This window comes from Carcharhinus amblyrhynchos, chromosome 8, assembly GCF_965287045.1.
Source record: "Carcharhinus amblyrhynchos chromosome 8, sCarAmb.v2.hapA, whole genome shotgun sequence".
In the NCBI taxonomy this organism is placed as follows: domain Eukaryota; kingdom Metazoa; phylum Chordata; class Chondrichthyes; order Carcharhiniformes; family Carcharhinidae; genus Carcharhinus; species Carcharhinus amblyrhynchos.
Window position 1 is genome coordinate 13086035 of NC_137331.1, and position 20736 is coordinate 13106770.

The 20736-nt window shown below is 40.0% G+C and overlaps 1 protein-coding gene across 9 annotated transcripts in view; it reads right to left on the bottom strand.

Annotated features, from left to right (window-relative positions):
- lrrfip2 (leucine rich repeat (in FLII) interacting protein 2) overlaps window positions 1–20736 on the bottom strand; it is a 184630-nt gene that overhangs the window by 92797 nt on the left and 71097 nt on the right. For 4 of the 9 annotated variants that reach the window (XM_080193704.1, XM_080193705.1, XM_080193702.1 and 1 more), the window contains exons 4-6: window positions 17164–17211; window positions 13774–13824; window positions 7984–8043 (exon numbers count right to left, since the gene is read on the bottom strand). The exons of the other annotated variants lie outside the window; for them this stretch is intronic. In XM_080193704.1, the coding sequence (XP_080049830.1) occupies window positions 7984–8043; window positions 13774–13824; window positions 17164–17211 (159 nt within the window). The remainder of the gene's footprint in view (window positions 1–7983; window positions 8044–13773; window positions 13825–17163; window positions 17212–20736) is intronic. 9 annotated transcript variants of the gene reach the window in all.

The window sequence follows — 20736 nt, forward strand, 5'->3', positions numbered from 1 at the left end:
GGTGACAGGGACTGGGAGATGAATGTACAGGGCTATCAAGTGTTTAGGAAGGATAGGCAGGAGGAAAGAGGGGGTGGCGTAGCTCTGCTGATTAAGGATAGTATCAAGGTGGTAGCAAGGGATGATATCGGAGCCAAAGAGCAGAAAGTGGAATCGTTGTGGGTGGAGATTAGGAACAGCAAAGGGAGGAAGACGCTGGTGGGTGTCGTCTATAGGCCCCCGAATAATGATCTGGAGGTGGGGCGGGCTGTTAACACGCAAATAAGTGCGGCGTGCAGGAATGGGACGGCAGTAGTTATGGGAGATTTCAATCTGCATATTGATTGGTCGACCCATGTTGGACGAGGTGGGCTCGAGGAGGAGTTCCTGGAATGCTGCCGGGATAATTTCCTTGAACAGTGTGTGTTGGAGCCGACGAGGGAGCGAGCTATCTTGGATCTGGTGCTATGTAATGAGGCGGGTAGAATTAGGGACCTTGCGGTGAAGGATCCTCTTGGAGAGAGTGATCATTGTATGGTGGAGTTTCTGGTGCAGATGGAGGAGGAGAAAGTGGGTTCCCGGACACGCGTCCTTTGTTTGAATAGAGGGGAGTATGGTAGGATGAGAGAAGAATTGGCGAATGTGGACTGGGGGAGTGCGTTGGAAGGTAGGTCTGCTGAGGAGCAGTGGAGGATCTTTAAGGAGATCTTTCTTGGTGCTCAGCAGAAATTTATTCCGATGGTTAAAAAGGACAGTAGGAAGAGAGGTAATAAGCCGTGGATAACGAAGGAGGTGAAGGAAAGTGTTAAATTAAAAGCGGAGGAATTTAGAGTAGCTAAGAGTAGTGGGCGAGAAGAGGATTGGGAAAGGTTTAAATGTCAACAAAGATTGACAAAGAAGTTGATAAAGGAGGGTAGGAGAAGCTATGAGGCTGGGCTAGCACTTAATATAAAAAAGGATAGCAAGAGTTTTTATAAATATATAAAAAGGAAGAGGCTGGCTAGGGTGAACGTTGGTCCTTTAGAGGATGAGAAAGGGGAGCTAGTGGTAGGGGATGGGGATATGGCTAAGGTCTTGAATAACTTTTTTGTTTCTGTCTTCACGGAGGAGGACGTGAATAATTTGCCGGGTGTTAGCGATGGAAAGGTGGTAGGAATGGAGGGTCTTAATGACATTACTGTTACTAGAGAGGTGGTGCTCGACAGACTGGAGGGGCTGATTGTGGACAAGTCCCCAGGACCGGATGGAATGCATCCGAGGGTTCTGAAAGAAATGGCGGAGGTGATAGTGGATGCCTTGGTGGTTATTTTCCAGACGTCGCTGGATTCCGGGGAAGTGCCGGAAGATTGGAAAACGGCTAATGTTACGCCATTGTTTAAGAAGGGTGCCAGGCAAAAGGCGGGGAATTATAGGCCGGTTAGTTTAACGTCTGTGGTAGGTAAAATGTTAGAATCCGTCATTAAGCAGGAAATTGCGAGGCATCTTGAAGGGAATTGCTTGATAGGGCGGACGCAACACGGTTTCATTAAAGGGAAGTCGTGTCTGACAAATTTACTGGAGTTCTATGAGGATGTGTCTAGGGCAGTGGATAGAGGAGAGCCGGTGGATGTGGTCTTTCTGGATTTTCAGAAGGCGTTTGACAAGGTACCTCACAAGAGGTTATTGCAGAAGGTCAGGGGACATGGAGTTGGGGGTAGGGTGTTAGCGTGGATAGAGGATTGGTTGTCAAATAGGAGGCAGAGAGTGGGGGTCAATGGGTGCTATTCGGATTGGCGGTTGGTGACTAGTGGGGTGCCCCAGGGGTCGGTGCTGGGGCCTCAGCTATTTACCATTTATATAGATGATCTGGAGGAGGGAACCGAGTGCAGGGTGTCGAAATTTGCTGATGACACCAAGATTGGGGGAAAGGCAAATTGTGCGGAGGGTGTGGAGAGTCTGCAGAAGGATCTAGATAGACTGGGCGAATGGGCCAGGAAATGGCGAATGGAATTTAATGTTGGCAAGTGTGAGGTGGTCCACTTTGGTAGGAAGAATGGTAGGAAGGACTATTACTTACGTGGCGAAAAACTGCAGCAGGCGACGGTGCAGAGGGACCTCGGGGTCCTTGTGCATGAGTCGCAAAAACCCAGCTTGCAGGTGCAGCAGGTGGTCAGGAAGGCGAATGGGATGCTGGTCTTCATAGCGAGGGGGATTGAATATAAAAGTAGGGAGGTCTTGCTGCAGCTGTATAGGGCATTGGTGAGGCCGCAGCTGGAGTACTGTGTGCAGTTTTGGGCGCCGCACCTGCGCAAGGATATTTTGGCCCTGGAGGGAGTGCAGAGGAGGTTTACTAGGCTGATACCGGAGTTGAGGGGATTGAGCTATGAGGAGAGGCTGAATAAACTAGGCTTGTACTCGTTAGAGTTTAGAAGAATGAGGGGAGATCTCATTGAGACGTATAAGATGATGAATGGGATGGATAGGATAGAGGTGGAGAGACTCTTCCCGCTCAAAAAAGACAGTAGGACTAGGGGGCACAGCCTCAAGATAAAGGGGAGGCGGTTTAGAACGGAGTTGAGGAGGAACTTCTTCACTCAAAGGGTGGTGAATCTCTGGAATTCTCTGCCCGTTGAAGTGGTGGAGGCTGCCTCGCTAAATATTTTTAAGAAGCGGGTTGATGGGTTCTTGATAAGAGAGGGGATTAAGGGTTATGGGGAGAGGGCCGGAAAGTGGAACTGAGCCACAACAGATCAGCCATGATCTTATTGAATGGCGGGGCAGGCTCGAAGGGCTAGATGGCCTACTCCTGCTCCTATTTCTTATGTTCTTATGTTCTTATGTAAAACAAACTGATGTGGAAAATTCTCCTGAATGCACACTACAAACTCTTGCTGCTCTCTGTTCTTTACACTAATCCTAAAGTTTCCCCCCTCCCACCATCCCAACGTTGCTCTCTAATCCTTGTACCTTTGATTTCCTTCCAGATTTGTTCCTCTGCATCTTGCCCACCACTTGGTGCCTCTGAAGGTCACTGAGCAATGTTATTACATTTTTTTGTTCCTTAGTTCTAGCTAAGCAGATTTTGTCTTTCATCTTGCTGGGGTCATCTCTCTCATTTAAATCAATGCCGTCATCCCATCTCTTTTTCAGTTGTCCTGAACACCTATCCAGAAATATTTAGTGTCAGTCCTGCCCTTCTTTGGACCATTATTACAACATATTTGCACATGGCTGTGCTTGTAACTCGCCAATCTGATTTACCACACTCCACACGCATGTAACTCTACCTGAGACTTGATTATTTGCCTTCTTCTCCTGATTGCTAGCAGTCACTCATTCCTTGACTCCCTTCATACTCTTAAGCTGTGGGTGATGCACAATTCACAAAGCCCTGAACTGCCTGAATGCACTGCAGTGAGACCAGCTCAAATTCTGAAACACTGAATTAGCATTGCTGCAGCCAATCACATTTCCTATCCATAATCATGATTCAGACACTGGAAGCATCTTGAAGTTTAAAAGTGGAACAGGATATGCTTCCAGAGCAGCCCTTCCATTCCTCCATCCATTACATAATAAAACTTAAAGGTTCATCAGCTACTCACTCTCAAGTCACTTAAATACAGGACAGGTAACTGAACTAATGGAAAAAAAATTTTGAACTTTAAATTCCTAACCTCCTTAGACGAACTCTGCGACAGTGGAGAAGGGAAAGAAAGCTAGAATATACATCACTCATGGCCTTCCTGTGATGCCATTTTCTCCCCGATCAACTTCATGCCAATCCCCAGCCCTGCTTCGGTGACTCTGACCTGAATAGTGTCATTTAGTCTATGCTGACTCCTCTGTTCCTTCTGCTAGGAACAGTCACCTCACACATCTCTGCAGTAAATTCTATTTGTGTATTGCCTACTCATTCTGCTAGCCTATTTATATCTTATTGCAGGCAACTGACACCATTATTGCTGTCAGTCACTTCTCCAAGTCTCCAGTTCGAATAAACAAACAATTACGATTATTTGTGTTCACTGCTTTCCAACATATTTTAAAAATCCAAGCTGACACTAACTCTCCTATTGCAAGAGCATCAATTATAACTTAATTTGAGAAAACAGTGAAAGGCAGCTCACACTCATCAGCAAATGGTAATATATGGGATACAGGAAATATCATCACAAAAGGAGTTCAAAGCACTTCCACCCAGTGGTGTACATTTTACCATGTCTTTTGATTTAAAAGTGAACTGGAATAGTATTTGTAAAGAGATATAAAAGGATATTGGTGGTGGGCAGGAAGGTGAGGAGAATAACAAACAGGACTTGAGTGGATAGCACCAGCACCATAAGCACAAGGTTTCCTTCTGAATTGCTATTTTGAGAATGCTGTGAGAGACAATGGGTTTGGAGTTTGGTTACCTTTCTATGATGAAAATGCAGTTTGGGAATGTCAATATCAAAAACTGCAGGAAGCTGTACAACACTGGCACAGTGGAAAGTTTAAGAACTTTCAGGCCAGTGAAACTAAAAGCATTACATAAATCCTCTGTCTCATCCTCAATAATCCTACTATTTGGAGAAAATTAAAAACATCTCAGACAGATATATCTTTCTGAAAGAAGAGTTCTAACTAAAACTAAAAAATAAATCACGTCCTGAGCATAAACTAGATAGATTTTTCAAGTTGAATCCTCCTCAAGCTAATCATTGTGCTACAGCAGGACCATTATTATCTGACAGTCATCTCAAGTTGATCAGATGAACAATTATAAATGTTATTTAGTGTACCAAATGAATATGATCCCAAGAGCTCAAAAACTGAATAAAAACTGTTGCTTTTGATGTCAATTTAGTGTTGTTCATCTTAACCTTCAGTATAATTCCACTAACGTTTTAAAATTGTCTCTGTTCAACTGGGAACAAAACAGTTTTCAAAATGGTGGCAATTGCACCAATTGGCAAATTTTTCTGGAATATCAGCAGGATTCTACTGTCAGGGTAAAACTACTGTGATGCCACTGTGCCTTTAAGAAAAGGTAATTTTAATCATGTTCTCCTCAGTTTGTAAGCAAGTCTTTTTTTTGTTTTTCATGGTTGCCGACCTGTCTGATGAGATGTCCTTTTATTGATGCTTAAAAGGCATCTTGTTTATTTTAAATCTGGGTTTAATGCAATGCCCTTGAGTTTTACAAGCTTACGGCTCTTTTGAATTGTTGGGGGAAGAATAATTGACAGGTCAGGTGACAAGAATTCTTTTACTTTCAGCTTTGGCTGCTGACCGATGTTTCGTTAGGTGTGGAATCCAGCCTAATAAGTGTTTCTGTGCATCTCACTGGTATTAGAGATTATGCTGGCTAATTTGGAAGCAGTCGTTCTTCATTTCTGGAGTGAAAATTTTGCTGTTGGTGATTTGCTAGCTAGAAGCCAGAAGTAGCATTATATCTGCCTCAACGTGCTGGGGTTTCCAAAACGGAGAAATTTTAATTACCTATCCCAAGGATTAATTCACAGCAGGTATTGCTGAGATGCAAAACCATGTGAGTATTCTTATTTTTCTGTGCTAAACCTTTGGCAGGTGTATGTTTGTAAGGAGGTTTGTCGTATTGGAACAGTGCATTTAGCTGTTAAGGTTTATACAATTTTTTTTTTGTAATTGGTAAAAGCTATTGCTAATTTTCTGTGTTAACTATATTCTCAAATAAACTTTTTTGATAAACACTCTCCAGTGGGTCATTTCAATCATACCTGAAGTGAAACATCTCATGCTTAGCTAAGCCAAATTTGAAGTGCAAAACTTATGGTTTAGGTTGACTTCATAAGATACCTGGAGTTTCTGACCTGGGTTATAACACTTGCGCCATATAGTTTAATAGATTATTAAACTATTATATTTAATTATTATACACAGTGAAACTTAAGTATCCTGGTTTAATTAAAATCAAACTCACATTTAGGAAGTCATTGCAGTCCATATGTGGTGATACCAAAACAGAATTTAAAAAGTGAACCATGATTCTTTTCATTATCTACGTTCAAAGGTAATGATAAGACAACTCTGGCAGTCAATAAATGCCGAGTCCCCAAAGGCAAGCTTACCTTGAACTAATCCATCAAAACACAACTCTCATGTTCTTTTCACTTCAAAATTTCATTTTGAAACATGTGCTATAACACTGGCACAGTAACTGGGTCCCACTGAAGACTCGTGAAAAATTTGTTATTCAGATTAAGGATCACCATTTTTAAAAAACGCCAAAATATTTGAGATGTCATCTGTGATTGTGCTATCACCAACGCAAATTTATATTAGGTTTGAAGGGAACTAAATGATAGGCGAGCATGGATTTTCTCACCTGTGTACACAAAATCATTAACAATAATTAGAAAACATTAATCAGAAAACACAAGATGCAGAGTTCCTTTCTCTAAATGATTCCAGGAGTTGTCTTCAAAAAATCAAAAAGATAGTTTGATCTTTGATGATATCTGGATTTAGTTACATTTACTGATTTGTGGTGGAGGCAGGAGGAAGAGATAGGAAAAAAAAGGATATTTTTTTTAAATGAAGTGACATATGAAAACTAAAAGTTGACTAAACAGTAATAAAGTTAACACATGCAAAGTATTCATGCAGCAACCTTGAAAACTGGCAGTATACTTCACTCAATGATTTTTGCTGATTAGCAAAGCTGCAGGTAACTAGTTGTTTGGTAGTACAGAACTAGAGTATTGCTGAAGAAAAAAAGACATAATCAAAGCTCTTCATCTTGCACTCATGAGGACATTTTGCAAGAGTACTGTGGTATATGGATTTCAGTACCATAAGAACATAAGAAATAGGAGCAGGAGTAGGCCATCTAGCCCTTCGAGCCTGCCCCGCCATTCAATAAGATCATGGCTGATCTGTTGTGGCTCAGTTCCACTTTCTCGCCCTCTCCCCATAACCCTTAATCCCCTCTCTTATCAAGAGCCCATCAACCCGCTTCTTAAAAATATTTAGCGAGGCAGCCTCCGCCACTTCAACGGGCAGAGAATTCCAGAGATTCACCACCCTTTGAGTGAAGAAGTTCCTCCTCAACTCCGTTCTAAACCGCCTCCCCTTTATCTTGAGGCTGTGCCCCCTAGTCCTACTGTCTTTTTTGAGCGGGAAGAGTCTCTCCACCTCTATCCTATCCATCCCATTGTGATGCTACCCCAAGTCCAAATATTGGCTAATGGTATCAAACATGATATCTCTTCTGCTGTTTGTAACAGGAAATGTGCAGAATGAACCCAAACAGCCTGTCTTGCAAATTTGAAAGAAGTGTCAACATTAGATGAGATCTGGCAATTGAACACCATTTCAAGTGGCACATGGCACATGGAGCATGGAGCACACAAGAATTATAGGGAGGGGACAGCTTGATCTTGGGATTGGACCTAACTCAGCACAACACTGAGGGCCAAAGGGCCTGTACTGTGCTGTAATGTTCAACGTTCTATTTGCTAAATAACCCTCAGTGCACTAAGAATTATGCAGACAACCCATTTAAGACCATCAACTGGATTTGCAGTGTGGCGCTTTTGAATATACTGGAAGCTACATATAGGACCTTGTTCTTTGCAGACAGAACAAACATATACACACATTAAACAAAATAACTAAGAGCCATTTGGTGATCCATGCTCCAGGGCAATGCCTTGGCCATTGTCAAACTGTCTGATTTAAATTTCAAACAGTTAACTGTCAGTCATCATCACCAGGTGCAGTCTCCATGACAATGCCTCCACAAGTGCACACTTGTCAAACAAGCAGGACTTCCTTTTCACATAGTATAAATTGTTGTTTACCCATAGATTGGAATTCTTGTGCATCCTGATGTGCAAGATGAAAAGTGTTTTTTTTGTCAAAAAAGCATAGGTAGCACTTTTCAAGCTGTGTTGACACTGCACACAATCAATTTGCGAATATCTCAGTTTTGCAGTTGATTAAATACATGCAGTCGATTATAACAATAGTTAACACCCAACAAATTGTTGCTTTACAAACCACAATTTCATTGCGTCTTGAACTGCTTCTATGAGACACACCCACATCAAGAGAGGAGTGCTTTGAAGAGAATAAGCATGGTGAAAATGACAATGTATTCTAGGATCATAACGCTCCAAAATTCTTCTTCAAAACACATCTAGATCTTGCTTTGGGCTTCCAAACGTAGCCATGGTTTAATATTTGGCACACAAAAGAAAAGTCATAGTAGAGACAAAACTGACTTAAATGAACTGCTGTTATATTTCTGCTGCCTTCCAATTGACGACGAGAAAGTCTTGAAAACGTAGACAGAAGTACTTCAGTATGGTTAGCATGCAGATACAGCAAACAATTCAGAAGGCAATTGGCACGTTGTCCTTGACTGCAAGGGGATTGGTGCATAAGGATAAAGTCTTGTTATAACTGTGCAGGGCTTTGGTGACACCACACCTGGAGTACTGTGCACAGTTTTGGTCTCCATACTTACAAAGGATATGCTTCATTCAAGGTTGGACAGCAAAAATTTGTAAGATTTATTTCTGGGATGAGGGGATTAGGCTATGATGAGAAGCAAAATAAGATGGGTTTATAGGTGCTGGAATTCAAAAGGATTCGAGGTCATCTCATCAAAATATACAAGATTCTGAAGGGGTTCGATTGCAAAGTTATTTTCCTGAGAAATCTAGGCCATCAGGACACAGTCTCAGAATAAGGACCAAGCATTTTGAAACAAGACGAGGTAAAATCTCTTGCCACAAAGTATTGGAAATCTCTGAAATTCTTTATGACGGAGATCCCATCGTTGAATGTTTTTAAGACTGAGATGGAAAGCTCTTCGGTGCTTTAGCGGAGTGGATGGAAAGGTGGAGATTATATGGATTGTTGAAGCAGACTCCTGCTTCTATTTTTGATGTTCTTATGTATGTTATGGATGCTTGGCAACTTTCAGAGAGTATTTCTCCAGACAAGTAGCCAGCCACAACCATATGCTCCACTCATAAAACAGACTGAAAATTGAGAGAAGGGTGGCAAACTGCCTGCCAAATACATGGAAAAATTACAGCAGTGTTTAGATACATCACATGTATCAAATTTAGTCACAAAACTTTCCATTTGTGGACATATTTATTCATTCGTGTACGTTGTCACTCAACAAATAGCAATTGTATTAGCTATTTTCAGAAGCATACAGTATTAAACTGCACTAAGGAGCTACTGAAAGGAAAAGTCATTACAAGTATATTTGTCCGAAATTATGCTCTGGACATGGCAAGTTCCCAACAGTGCCCATCAGAAAGTGAGGCATGCACACCCATGACAGCTATTTTGTTATGGAAACATATAGCTGCAATCCCAGAAGCCCAAACACAGACTCCCTACCCCCTGGATGTGTATTATCCTTCCTGAGCACGCAAAGAAAAAAGCCAAACTGTTCTTCAGAAGGTTATAACTAGCTGAGAATGAGCAAAAATAAAATTATTTAGGGAACAACAGTTAAAGACAAAAAAATTAAAAGAATGTTTGCCCTGTTTTCCAGGGAAAGCAAACTGAGCGAAAAGAAAAAAAGCTTTACTGAACCTTAGGCCGCACTTGGAATATCATGTTCAGTTCTCGTCACCACCCTACCAGAAGGATGTGGAGGCTTTGGAGAGGATACAGAAAAGATTTACCAGAATGGTGCTTGGTATCAAAGACATTAGCTACGAGGAGGTTGGAGAAACTTGGTTTGTTCTCACTGGAATGATGGAGATTATGGGGTGACCTGATAGAAGTCTACAAGGTTGAGAGAGACATGGACAGAATGGATAGTCAGAAGCTTTTTCCCAGGATGGAAGACTCAATTACTAGGGGGCACAGGTTTAAGGTGCAAGGGGTAAGGTTTAAAGGAAATGATGAGGCAGATTTTTTTTTACAAAGAGTAGTGGGTGCCTGGAATTCATTGCCGGGTGAGGTAGTGGAAGTGGATACAGTAGTGATTTTTAAGGGGCGTTTTGACAAATACATGAATAGAATGGCAATAGAACAGAATAGAAAAGTGATAAGGCCCCCGGAAGGGTAGAGGGTTTTAGTTAAGTCGGTCAGCATGGAGGGCCGAAGGGCATGTTCCTATGCTGTAATTTTCTTTGTTCTTTGAATGCATTAACTATGATTTGCTCATTGGCTGGAAACAATAAACAGAATAACATACATAAGAACATCAAAAATAGAAGCAGGAGTCTGCTTCAACAATCCATATAATCTCTACCTTTCCATCCACTCCGCTAACCTGTTGATTCCTTGAGGCACCAAAGAGCTTTCCATCTCAGCCTTAAAAACATTCAACGATGGGATCTCCGTCGTAAAGAATTTCAGAGATTTCCAATACTTTGTGGCAAGAGATTTTACCTCATCTTGTTTCAAAATGATTGGTCCTTATTCTGAGACTGTGTCCGGATGGCCTAGATTTCTCAGGAAAATAACTTTGCAATCGAAACCCTTCAGAATCTTGTATATTTTGATGAGATGACCTCGAATCCTTTTGAATTCCAGCACCTATAAACCCATCTTATTTTGCTTCTCATCATAGCCTAATCCCCTCATCCCAGAAATAAATTTTATAAATTTTTGCTGTCCAACCTTGAATGAAGCATATTCTTTGTAAATATGGAGACCAAAACTGTGCACAAGGCAACCAAGAAAACTCTTGCTTTCCAAGCTTGTAAGGGACACTGAATGACTCCAGGAACATCAATATGGTTAAAAACATTGATACCCCAATCTCTTTGGAAGGTCATGGCCATGTGCAACATTTGTTTACACCTGTGATTCCTAACAATTAGCTTTTGGGGTTTTGCCTTTTCGTCAGGTGACGAAGGGGGCAAAGCCCCGAAAGCTAGTGGCATTTGCTACCAAATAAACCTGACAGATTTTAACCTGGTGTTATGAGACTTCTTACTGTGTTTACCCCAAGTCCAACGTCGGCATCTCCACACCATGATTCCCAACAGTTTCCAGACTTCAGGCACACAAAATCTTGTGCATGGAGAATAAACCACAGTAATTTTGTGGTATCTCTTTTAAGGTACCAACTTAATAAGCTAACTCAAATTAACTTACTGAGTTCTACTCATTTCAGTGAAACATAAATTACAGTACCAGTGATCTATTCAATGAATGAATCCATCTTTTATAAATTGGCCAAGTGTCTCAAAAACAAAGAAAAAAAGATACACAAGTCTGAGGTCATGTACCAACTGACTGAAGAACAGGTTCTTCCCTGCTGCCACCAGGCTTTTGAATGGACCTACCTTACATTAACTTAATCTTTTGCTACAGCCTAGCAATAACTGTAACACTACATTCTGCACTCTCGTTTCTTTCTCTATGAACAGTATGCTTCGCCAGCATAGCGGCTAAGAAACAATATTTTTCACTGCATGCTAATACATGTGACAATAATAAATCAAACCAAAATGGTAGGAAACTGACAATTAATAATTTTGTATTTTCAAAGCTTCCTTTTCATTCTCCAAAAGCTCACTTGCAGACTCTTAGTCTACTGTACAACTTTTATATTCATTACGTCTACTTCTGACGCCATTCTACAGAACATGCAATTTTGGAAGGAGAAAAAATTGGCACACAAAAACACAGCTAAAATGAATTCTCAGCAAGAAAACAGAAACTCAATTTGTTTCATGTGAAGAAGCCACAACGCTTCCGTCTTAGCCATCTTTCTCAACTCAAGACATATACATATACAGAAATGTATCTTTGGAACAGTTTGAAATACAGACTTGCAACACAAAATTTCTCACTGGAAATCATAACTTGTACACTTTTCACTGTGCCACATTCTACAGTACAATATACTGTAATATTATTCCAATATAATATATTACAATAATTAGTGCTAAAATTACATGGTCAAATGTAATGTCCATGGATAAAATTTTTTTTTAAATTATTCTTATAACAATGTCCCAAACTAACTCTTCTCTTTGTTTACATTATTACAAAACTATTTCTCTTGTTTTGCCTCTCATTTCTTTTTATTTATTCTCTTTCCAGTTTTGTAAACTTAACAAAATTTTAATTACCTTTTTGGGAACCTGGTTAGCATATGGCACTGCTTTTTGCATTGTAAACAGAGACATATCCACAAGTACTACTTCATTTGCTATCATTCCTAGTTACTTGTTTGATGATAGACTGCACAATTTCCACTTCAGTTAATGGAGGTAGTATTTTCTGTTTCTATTCAAGACTGAAGATCTGTACTTGCCACCATTCTTCCCACAGTTCATCTCTCATCAGTGTATTATCTACGGACTAACAACGAAAATATGGAGACAATTTGCAAATATCCTGTGTTATGTTCAGGTATATGAAGTTAGGAGGTTAACAGTGAACTTGAGACAAAAACAAAAATAACAAACATAAAACATGATTTGTAGGCGCCTAGAGGAATAAGGAGATATGATTGGTCCAGCAACAAGATTAGCACGTGTCGAGAAATTGAGGTGCGAATTGCCATATCAGAAACATTGATCAGATCACCAAGGCTATAAAATTGGTAAATTCTAAAGGCAAGGAATTTGAGTTATAAACAGCTGAATCCACAGTGTGGCATAGCAAAGCAGCTCAACAGTATAACTGCCAACACACTAAGTGGGGAAGGAGGCTAGTTTTCCATCTAACAGCCAAAATCTTCAGAGGCCAGTTCCATCTGTGATCAGAGCCACAGAGGCCTGTTCCATTTAACATGTAAAGCCACAGTAGTTTGCAGATTTTTTTTGTAAAAGGCGCAGTTTTCATAACTTTGCTGAACCAACAAAAGACATTTTCCTCAACTTAGCCATCTAAGCTGTATTCTGTGGTATATTTGAGCTGCATTTGACTTAGAGTTACTAAATTACATGTTGATTGGGAAAGAGGGGCGTCTCAGTAAGTTCAGGGAACGTGGATATATTTTGGGAACAAGGGGTAATTTCAGATAAAACTGTTTAGTTATTAATAGATTTAACTGTCATAATATAACTCAATTTTTGTCATTTTTTTGGCTTTAATAAATCTCTAATTGTTTACACCACAAATGTATTGGTTCCTCACATTATTCCAATCAAATAAGACCGCCAAGAACCTGTGTTTCAGCTTATCATTAGGGTTTTGAGGCACGCTCACAGGTAACATCTGCTGGATTCTCGGCAAAAGTAAAATGCCTTATAGGTTGAGGGAGCTAGGTCTTTTCTCCCTGGAGAGAAGAAAAGGTTGAGAGGCGACCTGATAGAGGTTCATAAGATGTTGACAGGTATAGACAGGGTAGATTCTCGGAGGCTATTTCCCAGGGCTGAAATGGTCGCTACGAGAGGACACAGGTTTAAGGTGCTGGGGAGTAGGTACAGAGGAGATGTCAGGGGTAAGTTTTTCACTCAGAGGGTGGTGAGTGAGTGGAATCGGCTGCCGTCGGTAGTGGTGGAAGCAAACTCGTGGGGGTCTTTTAAGAGACTTCTGGATGAGTACATGGGATTTAATAGGATTGAGGGTTATAGATAGGCCTGGTAGGTAGGGATATGATCGGCGCAACTTGTGGGCCGAAGGGCCTGTTCGTGCTGTAGTGTTCTATGTTCTAAGATGAGCCAGTAGAAGGTTGGACAGTATTACTGATGGATCATGTGAAGTACTAACTCTTTGTCTGCTAGCACTATGAACAGAGACAGGATCCTTATTTGTTGCCTGATAAATAAAAAGGAAAATAAATCAGAATGGTTTGAACTATCAAAATAATCAAGTTTATGGAAATGAAAAAGAAAGTTTTCTTTTACAAACCAGATGATCTTGGCTAGGCTTATAGGAGTACTTGGCACGCTCTGTATTCTCCTGGGAGGAAGACAGCGAACAATATCAGAAACACAACTGAATATAGCACTGAACAGGGAAATAATTTCCGACCTTTCAAGCGATGCAAAAATTCATTACATTCAAAAGGCATCAAGTAAATACTTGCTCAAAAACCATGCACAAAGTATTCGAGATTATTGCTGCAGGGGAGAAGCAAAGTGAATAACAGCAAGTAGTGGTTTATGGGGTTGAGTATTCATCAAAACACAAGGCCCTTCTGGTCCTCACTTTTTTTTTTCCAATCTCACTTGGTCTCAAGTAAGAGACCACTGTTGAATCCAAGAATCCTTTAACCCTATCCAAACAAACCCTCCAGGGAGCGCCCACTCCACAGCCAAATAAATCCAACCAACGATATCACTTTGTCCTCAAGCACAACCTGGATATTTAATTATCAATTTTCTTATTGCTTAATTATGCTCTAAGGACTTGCCCCTTCCTTGATATCTGCCTCCACTTCTGGAGTTCTGGTCTTGACCAATATCCATTATTGGTCCATTATTTAGGGATAGCTAAGATCCCTTAGCTATCTTGACTACGCTTGATCATACCCTGCTTCCTGTAAAATCTCAATTTAATCATCTCCTAGGTTTTCCAATTATGTTACATCTAGTTTGACGTTGCCATACCTGTGTTTCCAATATGTTTTCCTTTATCCTCATCTAAGGATCACCTTCCACAGTAACTGACATGGCCTTTGCCCATTTCCATACCATTTCCACACTTCTGCTTTCAACATTTCGCCAGCCTCCAAGAACGTCCCCAACAGACGAAGCTTCATCTCATGTTCTATGTATTACCATCAGTGAGTTTCAGATGGCAACAATTCAATGGACTTATATGCAGTTAAAGTCAACTATGGTTTAGTTTGCAATATATTGGGAGAGTCTGCAGGCTATGGAGAACATTACAGACAAGAAGAATTTGGTTATCATCTAAACATCTGCAGGGGAAGCAGTCAGTCTTGGAGATCCAGAGAGATATTTACCTTTCAGCTTATTAACTCCAAAGGCCTGGAGGCTAATTTTAGCACTTCAGTTTCTGCTCTGTTTGGAAATCAAAGTTGGAACGAACTGCCAGAAAACTAAATCAAGAAGTTACTGATCTTTAAATCACAAAATCAGCTTGAAAAACTCATCTTAGATGCCAGAAGCTGATCACTGCTATAACATTTGCTTACATTCTTTGTGATGGTCTATAAATAACAGAAAGTTAATTACTGTCACTTGAATATCAACACCTCCTTTGAGGACTAAATTTAACCTTCAGTCTTGTTGGTCCTAAAATACTGGAAGGTGAGATCATTTCTTACGTATCCTTGTACTACTCGAGCTTCTATCTGTAACTGCTTGCTAAAGAACATTGGTCATCAAGACATCTTCCCAGAACAGAGTGCAACCCAATTTAAGAAACTATAGCAGTAATTTGAGTCGGCTGCCTTAAATTCAATTCATGATTCAAACAGAAGTGATAGGGCTATCACCAAAATGACAGAAGTTACTTTGGGAACCTACACCAGGACTTTGACATGGTTGTGGTGGCACCATAATGCCACTTCTGCCTGCAGAACACAAGCACATAAATTCTGAAATGCAGTTTAGTTTCTTAGAGGCAAAAACAGACAAGATCATAGCACATACAAACAAAAAAAGAAAATGATAGGACTCCAAATCCAAAAACAGTGAAGAATCAGTCCATATAGAGGATAAGGTGTAACACAGCAGAACAGTCTCAATGCAACACAGACAGCACCCATACTTTATTTTCATGAAGAATGCAGAGCATCTGCTTGTCTCCCTATAACATATTACTGTAAAAACATCCTGAAGAAGAACGTGTTCTTACTCAGTGATAGACAGGCCCAAAACAGCAGTGTATCAAGCCTTAGAGCTTTGTGAACTGTCCAGAAGAACGCTTTGACAACTTTTATCCCATGACTCAAAGAAATGGCCCAAACAATTGGGAAGCTGGGGAATGGATTAACCAAGTACAGGCCTTGAGAGTGCAGGGAAGTTGCAGCAAGGAATTGACAAATGATTGGGAGACAACAACTGTTCGTGCATGGGCATTATCTTGGCGTGGCACAAGATTTTCTGGTGGCGTCGCTGTTAATTTTTTTAAATGATTAGAGAAACAATTGTTTCCACTAGCAAATGGTATCAAACTCTAAAGATTAAACAAATAATGAATAATAATGCACACAAGACATTCAGAGTTTGACAAGCTTGATCAAAAATAGTGAAGAAGGAATTTTCATAGTACTGCAAAATGTAAGGTTGAGAGTAACAGAGGGAAGGTACCTGCTAAATGTGAATGTCACTAAGGTATGAACAGCAAGGACATTAGATCACTAAAAGCCTAAGTACCAAGTTCCACGGATGTTCAATAAAACTCTTTTTAACTGTACATAACCTAAATTCAGAGACATCATTTTGAAACTATTTGGTTCTGCCGAGACCAGACGTGGAACACTGCTTACGGTTTTGGTCACCCTGTTGAAAAAGAACATTCCGTTATTGGAGATGGCATAAAGAAGGGTTACACAATAACCCTTGACAGATGCCAGAACGCAAGAGAATGTAGTCTGACGATTGCTTGATTATCCTGGCCTTTTTATCTTGGGAAGAGTGGAACTAACTGGGGTTGGGATGAGGGTACAGAAAGAAAGATGCATTTAAAATTATGAAAGGGTGCCACTGAATTCAGTTAATTTATAAATTCTGTACATGGCAGAAAAAGTTAAAGCAAGAAATGCAAGAGGAAATTCTAAACTTCTGTAAAAGGGCAGCATGAAAAGATCAACACAGGTTGTGGAAAAGGTTCTCATCAACAAATGGAACATAGGATTATTAAAAATGCAGTAAAAAAATTGCGACAGACTTGACTTAATGGTTTCCTTCATTTAGTTATTAATGCATGCTCAAATTTTAAAAATTGGGGCCATTAGTAAAGTTGGACATTCATTCAGCAAACATTTTAATCTGATGACTGAAAAAGACAAATTTCAATCCTCATCACCAATACCTCTTTGAAGAGAAGGTAATTTTGGTAATGGAAAGCAAAACCCTCCTGCCCATGAGCAGGAATTGAAGTTTTCATTTTGTTTGTTTGCAGGTACCACTTATTGCTACAACATTTGAATTCTGTATCTTACATCAATCACTGATGTGTTAATCTGTTAGATTAATTAAAACAAAAACATCCTGTTAAGCCAGACAAATGCACAACAAGTCAGCAGGTACACTTATCAAACTGTGTATATTAGTTATTAAATATTAGGCATTAATGCACACCAGCACCCAACATCAGGCACCGTACCATCCACTGATGGATCTCTCCCCATTTTCTACCAGACGAACGATAAATCTGAAAGGGAAGGGCAAGAAAAGAAAAATTCCGTTTGAAAATTTTTTTTGCCATAAATATTGACAGCTCAGTTTCATACTGACGTGACAGAAAACAAAGTTCAGAATCTGCTGAATTCAAGTTAAACAAGTTTGGACACTTGTTGCAGGTTCAGTTTGTGCAAGCTGAGCCAGTACTAAGCTATCAAAGGAGCTGAATATTCAGAGTCTGAGACAAAAACAGCACAGGAGATAAAAAGTTAAAAAATCAAATCATGAAAAGTAATTTCAAGATACACACATTTTTTGCTGAGTAATTGGAACTTAGTAGTGAACAACGATGCCAGAAGGCTCACAGATGAAGTCACTAGGATAAATACGTGCAATAAAGAATGTGACCAGTTGGCATAGACTCAGCAGGACAAATGGCATCCTTTTACACTGGAAATAAGTCTGCAACTTCAACAATATTAAATTGTACTTTAGTACTGTTCTATCCTTCCTGTTTGAAGCAAACAGTAACATGTTTATTGTCACATATGCAAACTGAGCTTTCACAACTAGAAACCAAGGTAGTCTGTCAAGTCTATACAAGCAATAATAAATGCAAACAAAGTACAAGTAGTAGCAATTTCTTTGCACACCTTTTTAAGATACAAAAAAATTGACTGCCAGCATTAAAGGATTTTGTCGCGGCTGTGAGCAAACTTGTCAAATTTTCCGACAATGCATTTGGCACCAATATTTAGCACCGTCATTTATGTCACCTTATGGGACACTATTCCAACTAAGGGTCACAAGAAGGTTTCAAAAGTATTACAGATCTTCAAACTGCTCTCAGCGAGTGGTGGTGGGGGGTGGTGGTGGTGGTGGTGGAATAGCCAATCTCAGCACTTTTCGCAAAAAACCCTCATCACATTATTAATGCCATCTCAGAATTTTGATTAAGGCTCAACTCATAGCAAGGACAAAATTCCAGATTCCATAAAGTTACAAGCAAAGAGTGAATTTAAACCTTTGTTTTATTTCATAATAAAAATCAAAAATACACTTGGTTGTATTTTCTAACAAACTTAAAAGAAGTTGGGTATGAACTTAAGCATCTTTTGGATATAACTAGAATTGCTACTTTTGTCATTTTTGTTAAACTACTGATAATTCAGTTTTGATCAAAAAGTTCTTTTATAGCTACACTGTCACCACTACTTTATCATTCTAAACTTCACAAGAACTCAAATTTCCCATAATTGGGACAACTTCACAATTGTTAACATAGAAACTAGAAACAGACGTAAGCCACTTGGACCTTCAAACCAACTCCATCATTCATCTTGATTATGGCTGATTATTGAATTCAAGATCCTGATCTTCCCCTTTCACCCTATCCCTTTAGCCCCAAGAGTTATACCTAATTTCTCCTTGAAATCAGACATTTTTGGGCTACTCAACTACATTATGTGGTAGTGAATTCCACACATTCACCACCCTCAGGGTGAAGACATTTCTCCTCACCGCAGTTCTAAAAGGTTTACCCCTTATCCTCATGATCCCCACAACTTTCCCACCACTGGGAATATTTTTTATGAATCTACTCTGTCTAACCCTGTTAGCATTTTATAAGTTTCTATGAGATGCCCACTACAGTGAATGTGATCCTAACTGACTTAGTCTCTCCGTCTATAACAGACCTGCCATCCCGGGAATCAGCCTGGCAAACCTTCACTGTACTCCCTCTATGATAAGGGCATCCTTCCTCAGATGAGGACACCAAAACTGCACACAATACTTCAGGCGTGGCCTCACCAACACCCTATAATATTGCAGCAAAACATCCTGTCCCTATACTCAAATCCTCTCACCATGAAGGCCAACATACCATTTGCCTTTTTCACCACCTGCTGCACCTGCATGCTTACTTTCAGCGACTGATGCACGAGGACTCCAAGATCTTTCTGGAGAATCCACCTCACTCAATTTACACACATTCAAGTAATAAACTCTTTTCCTATTATTGCTACCAAAGCGGATAACCTCACATTTATCCACATTATACTGCATCAGCCATGCAGGCACTCACACACACAGTCTATCCAAATCATGCTGAAACATCTTCCACACAGCTCATCCCTCCCACCAAACTTTGCATCATGTTAATTTGGAACTAATACATTCAGTTCTGTATTCCAAATTATTAATATTTAATATGAACAAATGAGGTCCCATCACAGATCCCTGTGGAACCCCCCTAGTTACCTGACTGCCAATCAAAAAAAGACATATTTATGCCAACTCTTTGCTTCCTATCTGGTAACCAGCTTTCTATCCATCTCATGACATTACCTGCAATCTCATTTGGTTTAACTTTACATAGTAGTCTGTTATATGAGATCTTATCGAAAGCCTTCTCAAAGTCAAAATAAACCACACCAACTGGTTCTCCTCGGTCAACTCGGCTATTTGAATTCCAATAGATTCACAAGCATGATTTCCCTTGTGTAAATCCATGCTGGTTTTGTCCGATTATACCACTGCCATCCAAATGCCGAGCTATGAAATCCTTGGTAGACTCCAGCAATTTCCAACTGGTCAAAAAGTTCCCTGTTTTCTGTCCATCACCCTTTTTGAATAACGGGCTTACATTAGGTATCCTCTAATCTGTAGGTGATTGGACTCCAGAATCCAAAGAATTTTGGAAAATAACCACCAATGGATCTACTATTTCTAGGGCCACTTCCTTAAGTAATCTGGGATGAAGATGATCAGCATCTGGAAATTTATCTGATTTCAATCCCATCAATTTCCCCCAAACAATTTCTCTATTAATGCTGATTTCCTTCGGCTCCTCACTAAAATATGTTTCTCTCAGCACTTCTGCTACATTATTCGTTTCTTCCTTTGAAGACTGAAGCAAAGCACAAGTGTAATTCCTCAGCCACTTCTTTATTCTGTGTTATGGATTCTCCACTTTCTGACAGTCAGGGGCCTACATTCATTTTTGTCAATCAATGGTAGATTGATCCCTTCTCAAAACATAATATAATTAATTGGAGCAGAAATACACTTTCAAATCCATTGAGTCTGCTCCACTAGTCACTAAGATCTATGGTTGATCTGCTGTGGCCCCATTTCTTGCCTGTTCACCATAATCACCTCCTCTCCTTTGTTCAATAATCTGTTCATTTTCATTCTTGAAAATATTCAATGTCACAGCCTCCACAAGGAGAAAGTTTCACCACCTGAGAGAAATTCCTCAGCTCAGCCTTAAATGGGCAACGCTTTATTCCGAAACTATGCTCCTTCATTTGAGATTCCCCCATAGCATATACCCTGTCAAACCCCCTGGAATATCATGTTTCAATAAGATCACCTCCCACTTTAAATTCCAGCAAGTATGAGCCCAACCTGCTCAGTATTTTTTGATAACACAATCCCTTCATCCCAGGAATCAAGTAAACATTCTCTGAATTGCTTCCAAAGCAAGCATCCTCCTTAGTAAATGACATCTGAATGCACCGATGGCCGATGCAATTCTAACGAGATATCCCGA